Here is a 15,488-nt window from a genome sequence, read left to right as displayed (position 1 = left end):
TTCCCATTTTGAAGTAGGAAATACACTAATTATGTTAATAAACTAGTGAGGTCAATATTATCCTGTAGTCCTTAGTTTCCACCATGTGCTGGAGGGAAAACTTAGTAAGTTTTGAGATGAACTAGCTAACTGCCAACTGAATTACCGGATGTTGAGGCTGACACTAGGCAATGGGGCCCAAAATAATTTAGAATACTCTTTTCTCCTTTCTCCTCTGATTGTGTGTGTGTGTGTGGGGGGGGGGGTTCTGGAATTCTGCCTGATGATGTAGATGTTTCTTGAGTTTTGGAATTGAGAAACCAGTAAAAAGAGTGGCTGTGGTCTAAGGCAGTGCTTCTCAGACTTTAAAGTGCATGTCAATCACCTGGGGATGATGTTGAAATTCAGATTCTGATTCCCTATATACAGGGTGGGACTTGAGATTCTGTATGTCTAACAAGTTCCCAAGTGGTGATGCTGACATTGTTGATTTAGGAATTACAGTTTGAGTAGCAAGGATTTGGAGGATAGTAATGCATTGGAGGGTCCAGTGCAATCTAGCCATGCTTAGAGACTACTGGTAAAGTTACTTTTACCATGAATTGTGTGAATTTCTCAGGTTCCCCTCCCGATTGTGGAATCATTACCCATATAGGATGTGGACCCTGAATAAGCACTGGGATTCTGTGGGGTAGCCTCAAGAAAGCAACAGGTTCAACTGCTCTTGAGTTATAGGAAGGGCATTGAATAGACTGATTAACACTTGCTCTGCCTAGCTTAGCTGAAACCCATTCTGATTGATACTTGGTTTTTCTTCCACACCAACTGACAGATTAATTTCCTGTCATTGAAGATGTTAGGTTAGCAGAATTAAGCCCTGGGTTCACTGTCAGTCTCACTGTGGGCCAGGTAATACTAAGAGACTGGGGTCTGGGGAAGAAGGAACTACATTTCTGAGACTCCCAACAAAAGGTTTCCCTATGGCACAAAGAAAAGATGTCCTAATTCAGGGCTGGTCCATTTGCCTGTTCCAGTACTTACTGTCTTTAAACAGGAGCAGCAGGCAATCTAGCCATAGCTCCTGGTTTCTTTGACTCACCGAGAACCCAAGGCAATATCATCCATTCCACGACAGTTGGGGGAGGCCCCTGAACATGAAGGTCTGTCCTAACGATGTGCTGAGAAGCCAGGAGAAGCATGAAGAGGAAGGTCAGATATGATGCTGTGTGGCAGATAAACTTGATAAAGGGTTTCTTGATGAACAGCCCAAGGTTGCTTCTGGGGGAGATGAGGTAAGCTATAGACAGCATGGGAAACAGGAACCCAATGGTCATGCAGGTAAGCAGCTTGACTACCCAGTGTTTCCGTCGCCATCCAGGGAAGCCATCATACCACAGGGTGGCAAGTAACTGTTGGCAATTAGGCTGAGCAACAAACTGGGAAAGAAAGAGAACAAGTTAGGCATCTTGGATGTCCAGGTGGAAGTATACATTCATAATACCTCTCCTAGTTTACAGGAAGCTGCATGGCTAATCCCCAGAAGAAGCTTATTTTCCAGGTTTCCATGAATGGATCTAATCCCAGAGATGTCTCTACATGTCAAGCTATGAGACTGGATTTTCCATAGGGTTATTTGTTTCACATATTAGGCAAAATCACTCTGTTGGGTTTGTGCTTTGTCATGCTTCCCTATTCTTGTTCCCATCATCTTAGAGAAATGGTTCCCAAACTTTGGCTTTCCATCAGAATCATCCAGTGAACATGAAAAGATTCCGTTTCCCAGGTCACACCAAAGATTGACTAAATGAGCATCCCTTGGGAGTAGAGCCTGGGCAGCTGTTTTACATAGTTTTTCTGGGAATATCCATGTCTCTTAGCAGAGAATCATGGGGACATTTTGTTTCAAATTGGTTCACTTTTACTCATTCCCTGAGCTTACGTGATGTCATCAACAAACATGCACTATGTTTGGGAAAACACAAACTGGCAGAGAATAAGCTCATGTCTGTGGCTGTGGTTTAGAATGGAAATGAGTTCCCTGCTTGATTTTATCTCTTTCCCACTTTGGTTTCGAGCACCTTTTGGTTGGCTAGCAGTGAATCAGCTTGCTGCTTTGCCATCTATTAACACTCTTTCAAGTCTAGACATGCAGAAGAGGGAACAGTATTCGGGGGCCCAAATTGCAGCACTGTGTACTAACCCAGCTGGGATTTTACTTAATGGCAATCTCCAAAGTGTCAGTGATTAATAGTTAAGGAATCGTCAGCATTGCAAGTCATCATCAAACTGCCACTTCCTGGTAAGCAACTCAATAGGGAGTTCAGCCGTCAGCCGTGATTTTAAAGACTGCCCATATTTCCAGGCTTCCCATGGGAAAGTTTAAACAGAGCTGTACTATATAGCTTACTAGGGCAAAGGAAATCAAATTCTTGCATCAATTACCGAACACCCAAGGTAGACTAGCCCAACTTTACTGTTGGCTTATCTGTGAAGGTCACTGGCTTCCCACTACAACCATTCTGCTCTTCCTTAAGCACACAGCCGGACTACACCTTCCAGTCTCCCTTGCAGTGAGATGTGGCCACATGATTAAGTTCTTAATAATGGGATTGCTGAGAAATGATGGGGTACTTCCAGGCCTGGCTTATAGAGGTCTTACGTGTGTTCCACCATGTTTTCTTCTGCTTCTCATTGACTAGGATATGGTAACCAGCATAACCTATGAGTTTCTGTCAGCTCATGTCTGTCAGTGACCATATAGAGGAGAACTACCTTGCTGATATCTGCCTTGAATTGTTACATGCCTGAGAGTATTTTAGTATGTTTGAGCCATTATATATTTGGAAGTCTAGACTACCCTAAAGCACTTTACTATTATGAAACTACCAAAAATAACCTCTAAGATTTTTTTATTATGTGATCTCATCTTGTTCAAAGATGCTTATGATCCCCAACATGTCCTGTATCACACAGAAAGACACAATCCTATAGTCTCTTATGACTTTTTTTGGCATTATAACCTATGCTAGAGGCTGGGATGAAAAAGTTCTTAAAAAAGTACAGAAAAGTAGAAGGGTAAAGCAAGATGTTTAGATGCTGTGGGGAGGGCACTGGGAGTGCACAGTCTAGTGAGGGAGACAGATATATAAAGCAGTTTTAAAACAGTATAGTAAGGGCTTAAAATTAAAGTGGATATGAACAAAACATAATGGGATCACAAAGGAGAGCAAATCTGGACTGCTCAGCCAAGGCTCCCTGGTGGAGGTGATACCTGAGTGGAGCATTACATGATATGTAGAAGCTGGTTAAGTGTAGGGAGGGAAAAGTAGTAGGGAGTGAAGAGCAAAAGTAGTGGAGATGACATGACTAAAGGCATGACCTGTATGAGGAACTAGAGCCATCTGGGGTGGTTACAGCTGGAACGGCAAAGCTGTGAATGGCAGGAGATGTGGTTGGAGAAGTAGAGAAGGGTTACAGAAGGTGAAAATGATAACCTTTGGCTACTGTAAATAGTATGGCTCTTTTTAAGAGAGATAGGGAGCCATAAGCAATATGTTTTTTATGTGTGTGAGTATGTGCAAGTGTGAGTGTGTGTATTTGTATGTGTTTAGAATAATAGAGTAGTTATGACCCTCCACTGTAGAATCTGGAGCTAGATTGCATCAGTTCTCTTTGTTCTTCAGTGTTTTCATCTGAAGAATGGAGATAAAAACAGGATCTACCAGCTAGGGTTGGTGTGAGACTTAAGATTACTTATCAGAGTGTGTTGTTTCATTGTTTAAAAAAAAGAATATCACTTATCAGGCCCCTGCTTGGCTTAGTCAGTTGAGCATCCAACTCTTGATTTTTGGCTTGGATCCTGATCTCAGGGTTGTGGGACTGAGCCCTGTACTGGATGGACTCTGTGTTTGGGGTGGGGAGTCTGCTTGAGATTCTCTCTTTCCCTTTCCCCCTCCCCCCATGCATGCATGCTCTGTCTCTCTCAAATAAATAAATAGGTTTGCCTGGGTGGCTCAGTTGATTAAGCTTCTGTCTTAAGCTTGGGTCATGATCCCAGGGTCCTGGGATTGAGCCCAGCATCAGGCTCCCTGCTCAGTGGGGAGTCTGCTTCTCCCTCTCCTGTCCCTTCCCCTCCACTCATGCTCTGTGTGTTGCTTTCTCTCTTTCAAATAAGGTGATAAAATCTTTTAAAAAAATAACTCTTGAAAAAAGAAAACAATCACTTACTACATACAAAACACTCAGAATTATGCCTAGCACATAGTTAGGGCTCATTCAGTCTTAGCTGCTGATATGATTATGCATATGATAGGATCAAACTTAGACTTTAGAAAGATCCTTCTGGGGATCAAGTGAGAGATGAATGGGAGGCAGAAAGTGGACAAAACTTGAGGTAGGAAGACTGGTTAGGAATCTGGCATATGATTGTGACTTGGACTAAGGTTATGGAAGTGGAAATGGAAAGCCATGCTCAGATGCAAAATGCTGAGGAGGAGGAAGGAAGTGGCAGGATGTAGTGAGGGATGGGGAGTGAAGGAGTAGATGGGGATTGAGTGTAAAGGGGAGAGGGACTTCTCTTGGGAGAATTGGTAGCTATTAATGTCATCAGCTGAGAGTGGGAACACTGAAGCTGGAATAGGTTTACGGAGATGTGCAATGCTGAATGGAGATATCAGGACTGATGTACTGATGTCTGCAGCAAAGGTTGACAAACTTTTTCTGCAAAAGGCTAGATAGTTAATAAGTGGGGCTTTGAAGTCCATATAGTTCCTGTATTAACTACTCAACTCTTTTGGTAGAAATTCAGCAATAAACAATATGTAAATGTGTAAATGAATAGGTGTGGCTGTGTGTGCACCAGTAACACTTTATTTTTATTTTTAAATTTTTTAAGATTTATTTATTTGTTTATTTGGGGGAGAGGCAGGGGAGGGGCAGAGAGAGAGAGAGAGAGAGAGCATGAATATCTCAAGCAGACTCCCTGCTGAGTGTGGAGCCTAATGCAGGGCTTGATCTCATGACACTGAGATCATGCCCTGAGCTGAAATCAAGAGTCAGATGCTCAACTAACTGAGCCACCCAGGTGCCCCATGCCAATTAACACTTTAGTTGTAGTTTGCCAATCCCTGTACTATGATGTTGCTCCCTACTGCTGCTAGGACCAAATATTTGGACCATGTCAGCATTGGTCTTTATGACCACCTGGGACTTCCTGTCATGTATCTCCAAGAACTCTGACCCCAGAAATCACGTTCCTTGGCACCTGGGTGGCTCAGTGGGTTAAAGCTTCTGCCTTTGGCTCAGGTCATGATCCCAGGGTCCTGGGATTGAGCCCCACATCAGGCTCTCTGCCCAGAAGGGAGCCTGCCTCTCTGCCTACTTGTGATCTCTATCTGTCAAATAAATAAATACAATCTTTTAAAAAAAAAGAATTCACTTTCCTTTAGGCATAAAGTACAGAGGCGAAGCTTCTTTTAACATAGGATATTACCATCCAGCCTCTGTCTTCACTGCCTCTGCTCTGATTTTTGATTTGGCTGAAGATGGTGATTTTACAGTTTGGACAGGTTTTTAGTTTCTGTTTTTACATCTGATAAGCATAGTGTAGGGTGGTGTGGATTCTGGCAGAACAAACTGCAATTAGAATATTATAAAGGAAGTTTTTGTTAAGATACCATGTAGTATTGAAGCCCAAAACATCTGTGAACCTTGAAAGCACAATCCTGATTCCTGTTTGCATAACGAAGTTCAAATTTGATGGGTTATTTAATCAATCTCTACTCGATTTTAAGAATGCTTCAGAAGGAGAGATTGCAGGAAAAACAGCAGAGTGTGTATTCATTGTATGCTTCATTGCACTAAGAGCCAAACTGTAGAGACTAGAGCTGTAGTTTTTAATTTTGGTGGGGTCCAATTTATGTTTAAATTTGTTGCTTGTGCTGTTGCTGTCATATCTAAGAAACCATCACCTTATCCAAGGTCACAAAGATTTGTACCTAGGTTTTCTTCTCTGGATTTTATAGCTTTAGCTCTTATATTTAGGTCTTTGATCCATTTTGAATTATCTTTTGCATATTGTGTGAGAAAGGGGTCCAAATTCATTCATTTGCATGTGGATATCCACTTGTCCCAGCATTATTTTTTGAAAAAGCTGTTATTTCCCCATTAAATTGTATTTGGATCCTTGTTGAAAATCAACTAATGATGAACATAAGGGTTTACTTTGGACTCTTAATTCTATTCCATTTATCAATAAGTCTATCCTTGTTCTGTTCCTGATTTTAGGGAAAAGGCTTTCAGTTGATCTTCATTAAGTGTGATATTAGCTATGGCTTTTTCATAGATGGCTTTCATCACGTTAAAGGAAGTTCTTATCTATTTTCTGAGTGTCTTTTTTTTTATCATGAAAAGGTGTTGGATTATGTCAAGTACTTCTCTTACGTCAATTGAAAGATTATGTATGTTTTTCTCCCTTCCTTCTATGAATATAATGTAATACATTGATTTTGTTATGTGAATCACTCCTACACTACTGGGATGAATTCCACCGGGTCTTCATCTACAATCTTTTTTATATATTTATGGATCCAGATTATTTTTTTGATAAGCCTATTGTTTGCCTCAACTGCTATCCACTGTTTCAGGCAGCTGTGATATGAAACAGTTGCTGCTGAATTTTTCAACAAATGCCCTTAGGGGAAAGGGCTGTTGGTCTTGAATAAGATCACATAAACACAAGCTCTGTAAATAGAGCTTTCCTAGGGAGTTGCCAGACAGGTCATATAATGACGATTTTCTTTTGGGATGGGTCTTTTGGGGGAGCTCCAAACCCAGTCTTCTCCTTTCTAGTGGAGAAGCTGCCAAGCTGTTGGTTTTCACAGTTGCTGTGGTTCCAAGGCTGTTGGTTTTCAAGACTGCTATGGGGCTGGGTAAAGGGGGAGAGGAATAGGCAAGTTAAAATATCACAAAACTTGCTACTCTTACCAAGATTCTGCCGTTTTTCTTGAATACATGCTCCTCTGGTTGTTGCAAATCTTTGGTTAATTTTCAGAATTGTGAAAATGTTTATTTGGAATATTTTTCCTATGCCTTGTTGTGTTTTTGAAGGAGTGGATTTTCAGAAGTCCCTACTCCACCATTCTGGAAGTGTTTTCCCTTTGTGACTATTTTACTTTTCATGGGAAGTGATATTGTATTGGGATTGTTGGATTGTGGCTTAGTGCAAAGGATAGAGCCCTTTCCCAATTTCCTCTTCAGGAGGCTTAAAAAAAAAATAAAAGCCAAAGGGCTGCCTAAACTAATAAACTAAGAGCATGTCATAAACTAAGAGCATGTCTTAGTTTCCATTATATTCCCAGTATTTTGCTAAATGCCTGGCACAAGGTAAGCACTGAATAAATATTTGTTAACTGAGTGATTGAGTAACTAGGTATATGATGGATGAACCTTGGTGGAATGCTCTTTCCAAAGCTTTCTTTCCTTAGTGTATATAGGGGGTGATGTGTGGTAGTGAAGACAAGCCTCCTGGAAGTTGAAATGGGGAACTACTCTTAACATAAACTAACTCCCATACATTGAGCTCTTACAGTGTACCAAACATTGTAACAGATTTTCTTTCTTTTTTTTAAAGATTTTATTTGCTTATTTGTCAGAAAGAGAGAGAGAGAGAGAATGAACGAACAAGCAGGGGAGCAGCAGGCAGAAGGAGAAGAGGAAGTAGGCTCTCTGCTGAGCAAGGAGCCTGATGCGGGATTCGATCCCAGACATCTAACAAACTGAGCCACCCAGGTGTCCCTGTATCAGATGTTCACATACATCACCTAACAACAATCTTAAAGGCAGGTATTAGCATTAAACTCCCTTCACAGATGATGGAACTGAGCCCACGATCACATTTGTGGTACGTGGTGGGGCCAGGACTGGAGCCCTGTTTTGGCTGATGCTATCGAACAAGCCCTTCAACACTGCACTTGGGCAGTCATGGATGGTGTGAGCTGAGGCTGGCAGAAAGCTGAATTTCCCAGTATTGTCCCTACTGGCCTGGCCACAGTGATTGAAATGCTCCTGTCATTTATTGCTTTGGATCAAGGTGTTGAAATTATATTCATGTTTTTATAGGGCACCTAGGTGGTTCAGCCAGTTATGCATCTACTTTCAGCTCGGGTCATGATTTGGGGGTCCAGGGACCAAGCCCTACATCAGGCTCTCTGCTGAGCAGGCAGTCTGTTTCTCCTTCTCCCTGTGTTCCTCTTCCTGCTAATCCTCTCTCTCTCTTTCTCAAATAAAATTTTTTTTTAAAAGAAATTATATCCATGTTTTTAGGATGTGGTAACATATAATGCTATTAACTAAATAAGAGATTAAAGTGAGTGTATCATATTAGCCAGTTACCTAGCTAGATAAGGAGTCTGCACACCACCAAAGCTGAAGAGCAATGGTCAGAAGGCCAGGTCTGGACTCCTGAGTGGCAGCTAGGAAAGGCAGGAGGGAAGATGCAGAGCTAAAGGACACAGGAGAAGGGTTAGGAGGAGGAGATGCTGAAGATCTTAGTTTCTTGATTTAGCTGTATAGGACCTCCCTTGACAACTGTCCAGATCTTTTCTTCACAGACCTACTAGGGCCATCCATGCAGTTCTTTCTGTTTTTAAAAATCTACGATTCTTCATTTCTCCAATGCTCTTGGGCAATAGCTGAAAATGAATTTTTTCCTTACTGTATAGGACTTTTGAAAAAGCTGTGGCTTTTTTCCTTTGCTATAAAGCTGCATTGTAAGTGGAGGGGCTCAATAGCTCTTTGCCCCTCGATAAAATAATTCTATTTTTTTTAAAGACTTTATTTATTTATTTGACAGAAAGACACAACGAGAGAGGGAACACAAGAATGAAGAGTGGGAGAGGGAGAAGCAGGCTTCCTGCTGAGTAGGGAGCCTGATTCGGGGCTCAGTTCCAGGACACTGGGATGATGACCTGAGCCGAAGGCAGTTGATTAATGACTGAGCCACCCAGGCACCTCTGAAAGAGTAATTCTTGATAGAAATAATGTCAGGTTCTACTGGAAAGAGCCAGAATCTCCCCTAAACCACTAGCAAAACTGTTTCTATTTCACCTGGGAAGAGCTCTGACTTCATTCATTCAGTGAGGAGAATTACCTCCCGAACTCCCCACTGGTACATCATATGTGAACTCTTGTTCCTATAGCTGTCTAAATAATCACGTGCCTTTAGGGCTTGATTCACATGCCGAACCCAAAACAGAACAGAATTTGACTTTCTCGTGGCTAAGGGAAAGCAAGATCAATGTGCTTCAATTCCGGCATTTCAACAAGTATTTCTGTACACCCGCTCTGTGTCCAGTTCTGTGGGATTCATGGAGAGTGGGTCACAACAAGAGAGAACAGTTATTCTGGCCTGTAGGATCTCACTGACAGACCAGTAAAACTCACATGAAACGAGTAATAGGACAGCCATGTTTGTGTTCAGATACCTGTGCAGGCAGGCAAAGAATGTCAGGTTCTCAGCTGGGTAGTGGCCACAGACTGGTAAAGGCTACTCCCTTCCAAATCAGGAGATTTTGCTAAGTAAGGATGTGATTAACAACAACAACAACAACAAACCCACACCCCTTTGATTCTTCTGTTAGCACCACTTCATAAGAAGAAAGATCAGAATAAAATACATTCAAACTGGTTCCACTTAGCATTAGGGAAAATTGACTAAATAGTTATGAGGCACAGCAACGTAGGAACTCAGGGCATTCAGAGAAGGGATGAATCAGCAGGCACTAGAGTCAGAAGGAAAGGCTACAGAGAATCCTTAAGTCAGAGAATCTCACTTCCTTCTCGGAGCCTTCCCTGATTGCCCAGGCCAGAGGTGATCCCTCCTCCTCAAGCCTGGACCACTTTGCTTCTTCCTTAAGGTACCCCTTAGAGCCTGACCTGTGTTATACTTACTTTTATGTAGAGCCTGTGACTTGGCTTTCTTACCCCAGTAAGCTTCTGAGGAGGAGGGACAATTTTGTATGTTGTATGACATTTCATAGCCCATAGGGCTTTGCAGACATTTACTGTACTTGTTAAAGTGAGAAAGTTCTCTTCTCTGCTTTCCTGCTAAACTTCAGTGCTGAATATTCACTATCTAGTGGGCATTTCAAATTCCAAATTCCAAAGTTCCACATGGAACTTTCTCCCCCAAAGCCCCCCCCCCACACTTCTCTTTCACCTCATATTCTCTGTACCCACAAGGTATTTCTTTAGTACTAGTCATAATAGTCATAGATTAAATATCCATACAATTTCCTGTGTTTTGGACACTTTTAAAAGCACTTTATATGTATGAACCAACCCAGGATATATACCTATTTTATAGATGAGAAAAACTGATGCCCAGAGAGGTTAAATACTAATGATAACTGCAACAATGAACATTTGAATGCTCACTGTGTGTCAAGGCCTATAGTGAGTGCTCATTTGAGAGTAGGGAGCCCGGGATACACTTCCCTGGTTAGTGACCAAGAACCTGTCTCTGGTGAGACAGTGGAAAATGGGCAAAATCCCTTGGTTGGAGCAGAGGGTGAAGGGTGGGCTCTTGAAAAGGAAACCAGGGGTGTGAGGCAGAGAAAAAAAGCCAGTAGCAGTGAGTTTTCAGTGGCTCCTCTAGGGACAGGCAGTGAGGTCAGAGGAGAAAAATCTTTCCTAACTCCCACAATCCACTCTCTTCTGTGCCATGGAATCTGTTAGCAAGAGAAAGGTCAGTATATAACAAGTCAATCCCACATTGAGTCACCTCACTGGTGATTTGCCCATGATTTTAGACTGTTGGGTATGTATAAAGTACAGTAGATGAGACTAGAAGAAAGATCACCTTGACCTATGTTTAACATTCAGAGCTTTGTTAAGCAGCTCAGGCCTGTTGTTCCCTGAAGTAGTTGGCACTGAGTTACCTTTGTGCGTTTTCTAAAACAGCATCTGACTTCAAGCTGGGGGCCTTATACTGTAAACACTTTTTCCTTTAGTACACTTGGAGGAAAAGAAAATCTGAAAGGTAAGAATCCCCCCCCCCCCCACATCCCCTAGGGGAGAAGGTAAGGATGTGGAAGAAAACTTGAGTTCCCAGCTATAGCAGACTCTGAGCCAAGAGTCTTTCTGGGAGGTTGGAAAAAGTCTACTGATCTTTCTAGAACCTTCCTCTGTTCCCTCAGTGAGTAGCTACACAATAGAATAGACCCAACTTTCATTGCCTCAGATGTCAGTTCTTCAAAAGAGTCCAGTTGTGTGTAAGGGTGTATTTTAAAAGCCAGCCTGCAAAAATGATCTGAGATAGAACAGGTTTTGTTGGCTTGTTTTGTAATTGCCAATCAAGCTGGGCTTTGCTGAGGAGAAAAATGCTCAGAAAGGAAATCAAGGGCAAGACAAAATTTTCCAAAGAGGGGAAAATGTGCAAAACCCCTTCCATCACTGCCATTACAATGAGCTTGCTAGGCCGTACTGTTATGAAGTGGTTCAGCTTTTTACCACAGCAGGAGAAATTTGAGACAAAGAACAGGTTTTTGGCAAGTAGCTTAGGCCCAGGTCATAATTCAAAGTGGCCTCTACATTTTACATGTTGTCTCTGTCTAAAACACTTTGATACTTACTTACTCAGAACATAATCCACAGTGAATTTTTTTTGAAAGAAGGGGATGCATTGCTTACCTAAGGATTATTACTGAGACATTTTGTACTCATCTGGCTGTTGCTGCAGTTATCTGGTACACTTGGTACCTGAACTAGTCTACCTATATCAACGGCAACAGAAGTTCGGAGTCATAAAATAAGTCAACTGGCAGTCATACCTCTAATTTCAAATTTGAGCCAAGGCTTACTAACTTGAACTAACTGAAGAAAGGTGAGGCTAGATGCTGAAAACTCGGTTTTAAATACATATTTAAAAAATATAGTTTCCCATTCGCTTGTATATATATATACACCAGTGGGAATTTCCTTAATGGGGTTTCCCAGTAGATGTTATAATCCTCCCTTGTTGGAGGTGATCGGCTCTGGAAGCGTTTAGTGCTGCGAAATTAAGTCCAGTGCGGTGGCTTATTTTAGCCATGGGATGGCAGCAGAGAGCAGTGGGAAGGCGCTTCCTACTTGCAAGAGGGGAATTCTAGAAGGAAAGAGGAGGCTGTCTTGGAAAACTCATCTGGGAGGGAGCAAGTGAACCAGCATGTCAGGCAAATTGAAGAGGAGAGCCTGGAAACTCACTAAAGCCAAATAAAAAGTCAGACGGGGTGTGATCAGGTCAGCTAATGGCCCATGGACTGGAACAATGGCAAAATATAATGAAAGCCAAAGAGGCAACCAATTCTGACGGCATTTAGTCTTTTGAGAGCTGGGTGTCCTGGGCATTTCCAAGCCTACTGCTGGGAGGATGCTACAGGTTCACAGATCCACAGTACTTACTCCAAAACCGTTGTGGCCAGATGTGTTATGGAATTCTAAATCTGTCAGATTTCAGAACAATAATAGACCATCTGTACCATATATTAGGTAACACTCCCAGTGGGATTTAAGGCAGCATTCATAATTAGGGTTGCCAAATTTAGCAAATAAAAATGCAAGAAGTTTAGTTACATTTGAATTTCAGATCAACAGTAAATCATATTTTAGTATAAGTGTATCCCTTTATAATACTTGGGACATACTTATACTAAAGCATGATTCACTGTTGATCTGGAATTCACATGTAAACAGATGTCCGGTATTTTATCTAAAAATGCTACTATAGTCAAACACATTAATATCACAGCAGCGTAACCTGTGAATGCTTAGACTCAGTGGAATAAACAAAGACAGTAAATTGCCCCACATCAGTTCATCTCATGTTTTGTCATCATAGGAGTTTTGATAGGAAATTTATAAAATTTTTTTTTTGTTTTCAGGACTTGGTAGATTTTAGAATTGTGGACTTGTAACGCTCCAATTAATAAAAGAAAGCAATGTAAAAATCTGTGGTGAGATGTGTTCATGCCTGCAGGGTATCCAGTTCTTAAGGGCCTGGGTCCTTCTTTTTTCTCAGGTTACAAGACTTGTGCAGGTATGGCAGATCCTGAAACATTGGGGCAAAAATGGAGACTAAGTCAGGTGCACCCAAAAAATTTTCACATTTATAAGAAGGCTTGGCTGGAGGTTTCATGACCTGCTGTGAGCAGCCCACTTTGAAATCTTCAGCATGAAATCAGAATAAAGGGAATGGAGGAAACTTAACCCTTGAAAGAACACTTTTTGGAAACATGTATCTTGAACTCTGACTCTCTCTTGGCCTGTGATTTGTGGTGGGACTTGGAATGTGTCTTTGTGTTTGGGTCTTTATCCGTGCAATTGGTGGTCACCACCCACCTGGCCTTCCTCATAGGGCTTCCCTGACAATCAGATGGATCATGAGGGTGGGAAAATGCTTTGAAACATTCTCAACACCAAACAAAAGGAAGATGGTATTCCTCATACATGTTCATTAGCTTATCAGTGTTATGTAGGCTTTATACATGAAGACATTTCTAATAAGGTAGAGTGGTAGCATGGTCTCTGTAGTCAGGCAGACAGATCTGAGGTTCAAATTGCAGCTCCATAACTTCCTGGCTGGGTGACCTTGTGCAAGTTGCTTAATCTCTCTGACCCTCAGTTTCCCCATCTGAAAAATGAGGATTATACTAGTAACCCATGTTATAGGGTCATTTTTTAAAAAAAATTTTAAAATTTTAAAATTTTTTATTTTTTATTTTTTTTCATAGGGTCATTCTAAAGACTAAGAGGGTTAACTCAGTGCCTGGCAACAAGGAAAGAGATATTATTATTGTCATTCTCATTGTGGATTATTGTGGGAAATAGACCAAAAAATTTTAATAAATGCTAACTATTTTTTAAAATATTTTGTTTATTTGAGAAAGAGTGTGAGTGCATAAGCAGGGAGAGTGGCAGAGGTAGAGGGAGAAGCAAGCTCCCCACTGAGCAGGGAGCCTGATGTAGGACCCAATCCCAGAACCCTCGTATCATAACCTGAGCTGAAAGGCAGATGCTTAACTGACTGAGCCACCCAGGTGTCCCAAATGTTTTTTTCATCATTATGGCTCTCATTATTATGAGATGGAGAATCATTTATTCTTGGATAGACTCAAAGTGACTCTGTATGAGACTCAACACAGACCTGACCTAGACAGTACATCCAACTGTAGTTAGTACGGTCCTTGTTGTATAGTCAGATCCCATAAATGACTAGAACAAATTCCAGAATGAAAAACTGGATTATTATACAAGACACACTTCAGAGGAAGGGAGACACCTCCATAGATAAAGGAGGGAATTTCTCTTTGAGAAAGATTGGCAAGGCAGGATTGCAGGAAGCATGACTTTTGGGGGGAAGACTGGCAAGTGATAAGCTGAGGCATCTCAGGGGGTTCTTTAAAGCCAAGATGGAAGATTCCATAAGTATGGTTTTGGGTCCAAGCAAAAAACTTACTCTGGGTGGCTTGCACTGGGTGATTGAAATTCAGGAGAATGGCTCAGAGAGACCATTGCAGGGTGGCTTAATGTCATCCAAGGACAGGATATTCTGCACTTCTCTGTCCTCTCAACCATCCCTCACACTCCTCTACCCTCCCCCCTACACACACATGTTCTCTCTCCCTCTCTTGGAGAAAACAGGGATCCTTAGTGCTTGGAGGGCTTCTATGAAGTCACTTTCTTTCTGCTTCCTGGCAGGGTTACTCTAAAGCCAGTTCAATTAAACCAGCAGCATTTCCTGAGCCCCTTACTCAGCGCCAGGCCCTGTGCTGGGTCCTCGGGACACAGGCATGACTCCGGCAGCGAGAATCTCATCCTTGCAGGAAACACCTAACAAATAAAGACAAAATCCTGTTCCTGCCCTCCCATGATGGGGTTTCTGGGGCCTGACAAGTGCTGAAATGAGACTGGGAGACTTTCTCACTAATGACTCTAACAGGAACATATACTCCTAAAATAACAAGGGTTATGGAGCTGAAGGGCAGGAGAAATAGCTGGAATCCTGAGTGAGTTATTTATTGCTGCTGAGTATCAAGGCCATTGGAGCCTTGGTGGCTCAATTTTAAAGACAGCAGTACCTATCCTAACCCCTGACCTTTTTTCTTCCTTCCAGGGACCAGCCTAAGTGTGGGCTTTTATTATTAACTTATTGAGTATTTTACTAGGCTCCATTCCTTTAACTCTGAATTCTCACAATGACTTGACAGGGGAGGTATCATCACCATTTTACAGAGGAAGAAATGAAACACAGAGAGATGAAAAAACCTGCCTAGTAAGTGGTAAGAGCCAGGTCTTGAAGCCTGGTCCATCCAAGTACACTCCAGATACTCTGACCCAGGGCTCATCGAACTATAGCCTGGGCGCCACATCCAGCTAGTGACCTGTTAGTGTACATAAAGTTTACCTGGGATCTGGCCATACTAATTGGTTTACACATTAGCTGTGGCTGCTTCTGTGTTACAGTGGCAGAGTTG

General features: G+C 41.9%; 1 protein-coding gene across 1 annotated transcript in view; it reads right to left on the bottom strand.

Annotated features, from left to right (window-relative positions):
* TRPC5 (transient receptor potential cation channel subfamily C member 5) overlaps positions 1-15,488 on the bottom strand; it is a 135,033-nt gene that overhangs the window by 53,355 nt on the left and 66,190 nt on the right. Inside the window, exon 3 of the mRNA XM_059384723.1 lies at positions 1,079-1,415. Within this exon, the coding sequence (XP_059240706.1) occupies positions 1,079-1,415 (337 nt within the window). The remainder of the gene's footprint in view (positions 1-1,078; positions 1,416-15,488) is intronic.

Source organism: Mustela nigripes, chromosome X (assembly GCF_022355385.1).
Source record: "Mustela nigripes isolate SB6536 chromosome X, MUSNIG.SB6536, whole genome shotgun sequence".
Lineage (NCBI taxonomy): Eukaryota > Metazoa > Chordata > Mammalia > Carnivora > Mustelidae > Mustela > Mustela nigripes.
The sequence above is the reverse complement of the archived record's forward strand: the minus strand, read 5'-3'. Positions and strand labels throughout refer to the sequence as shown.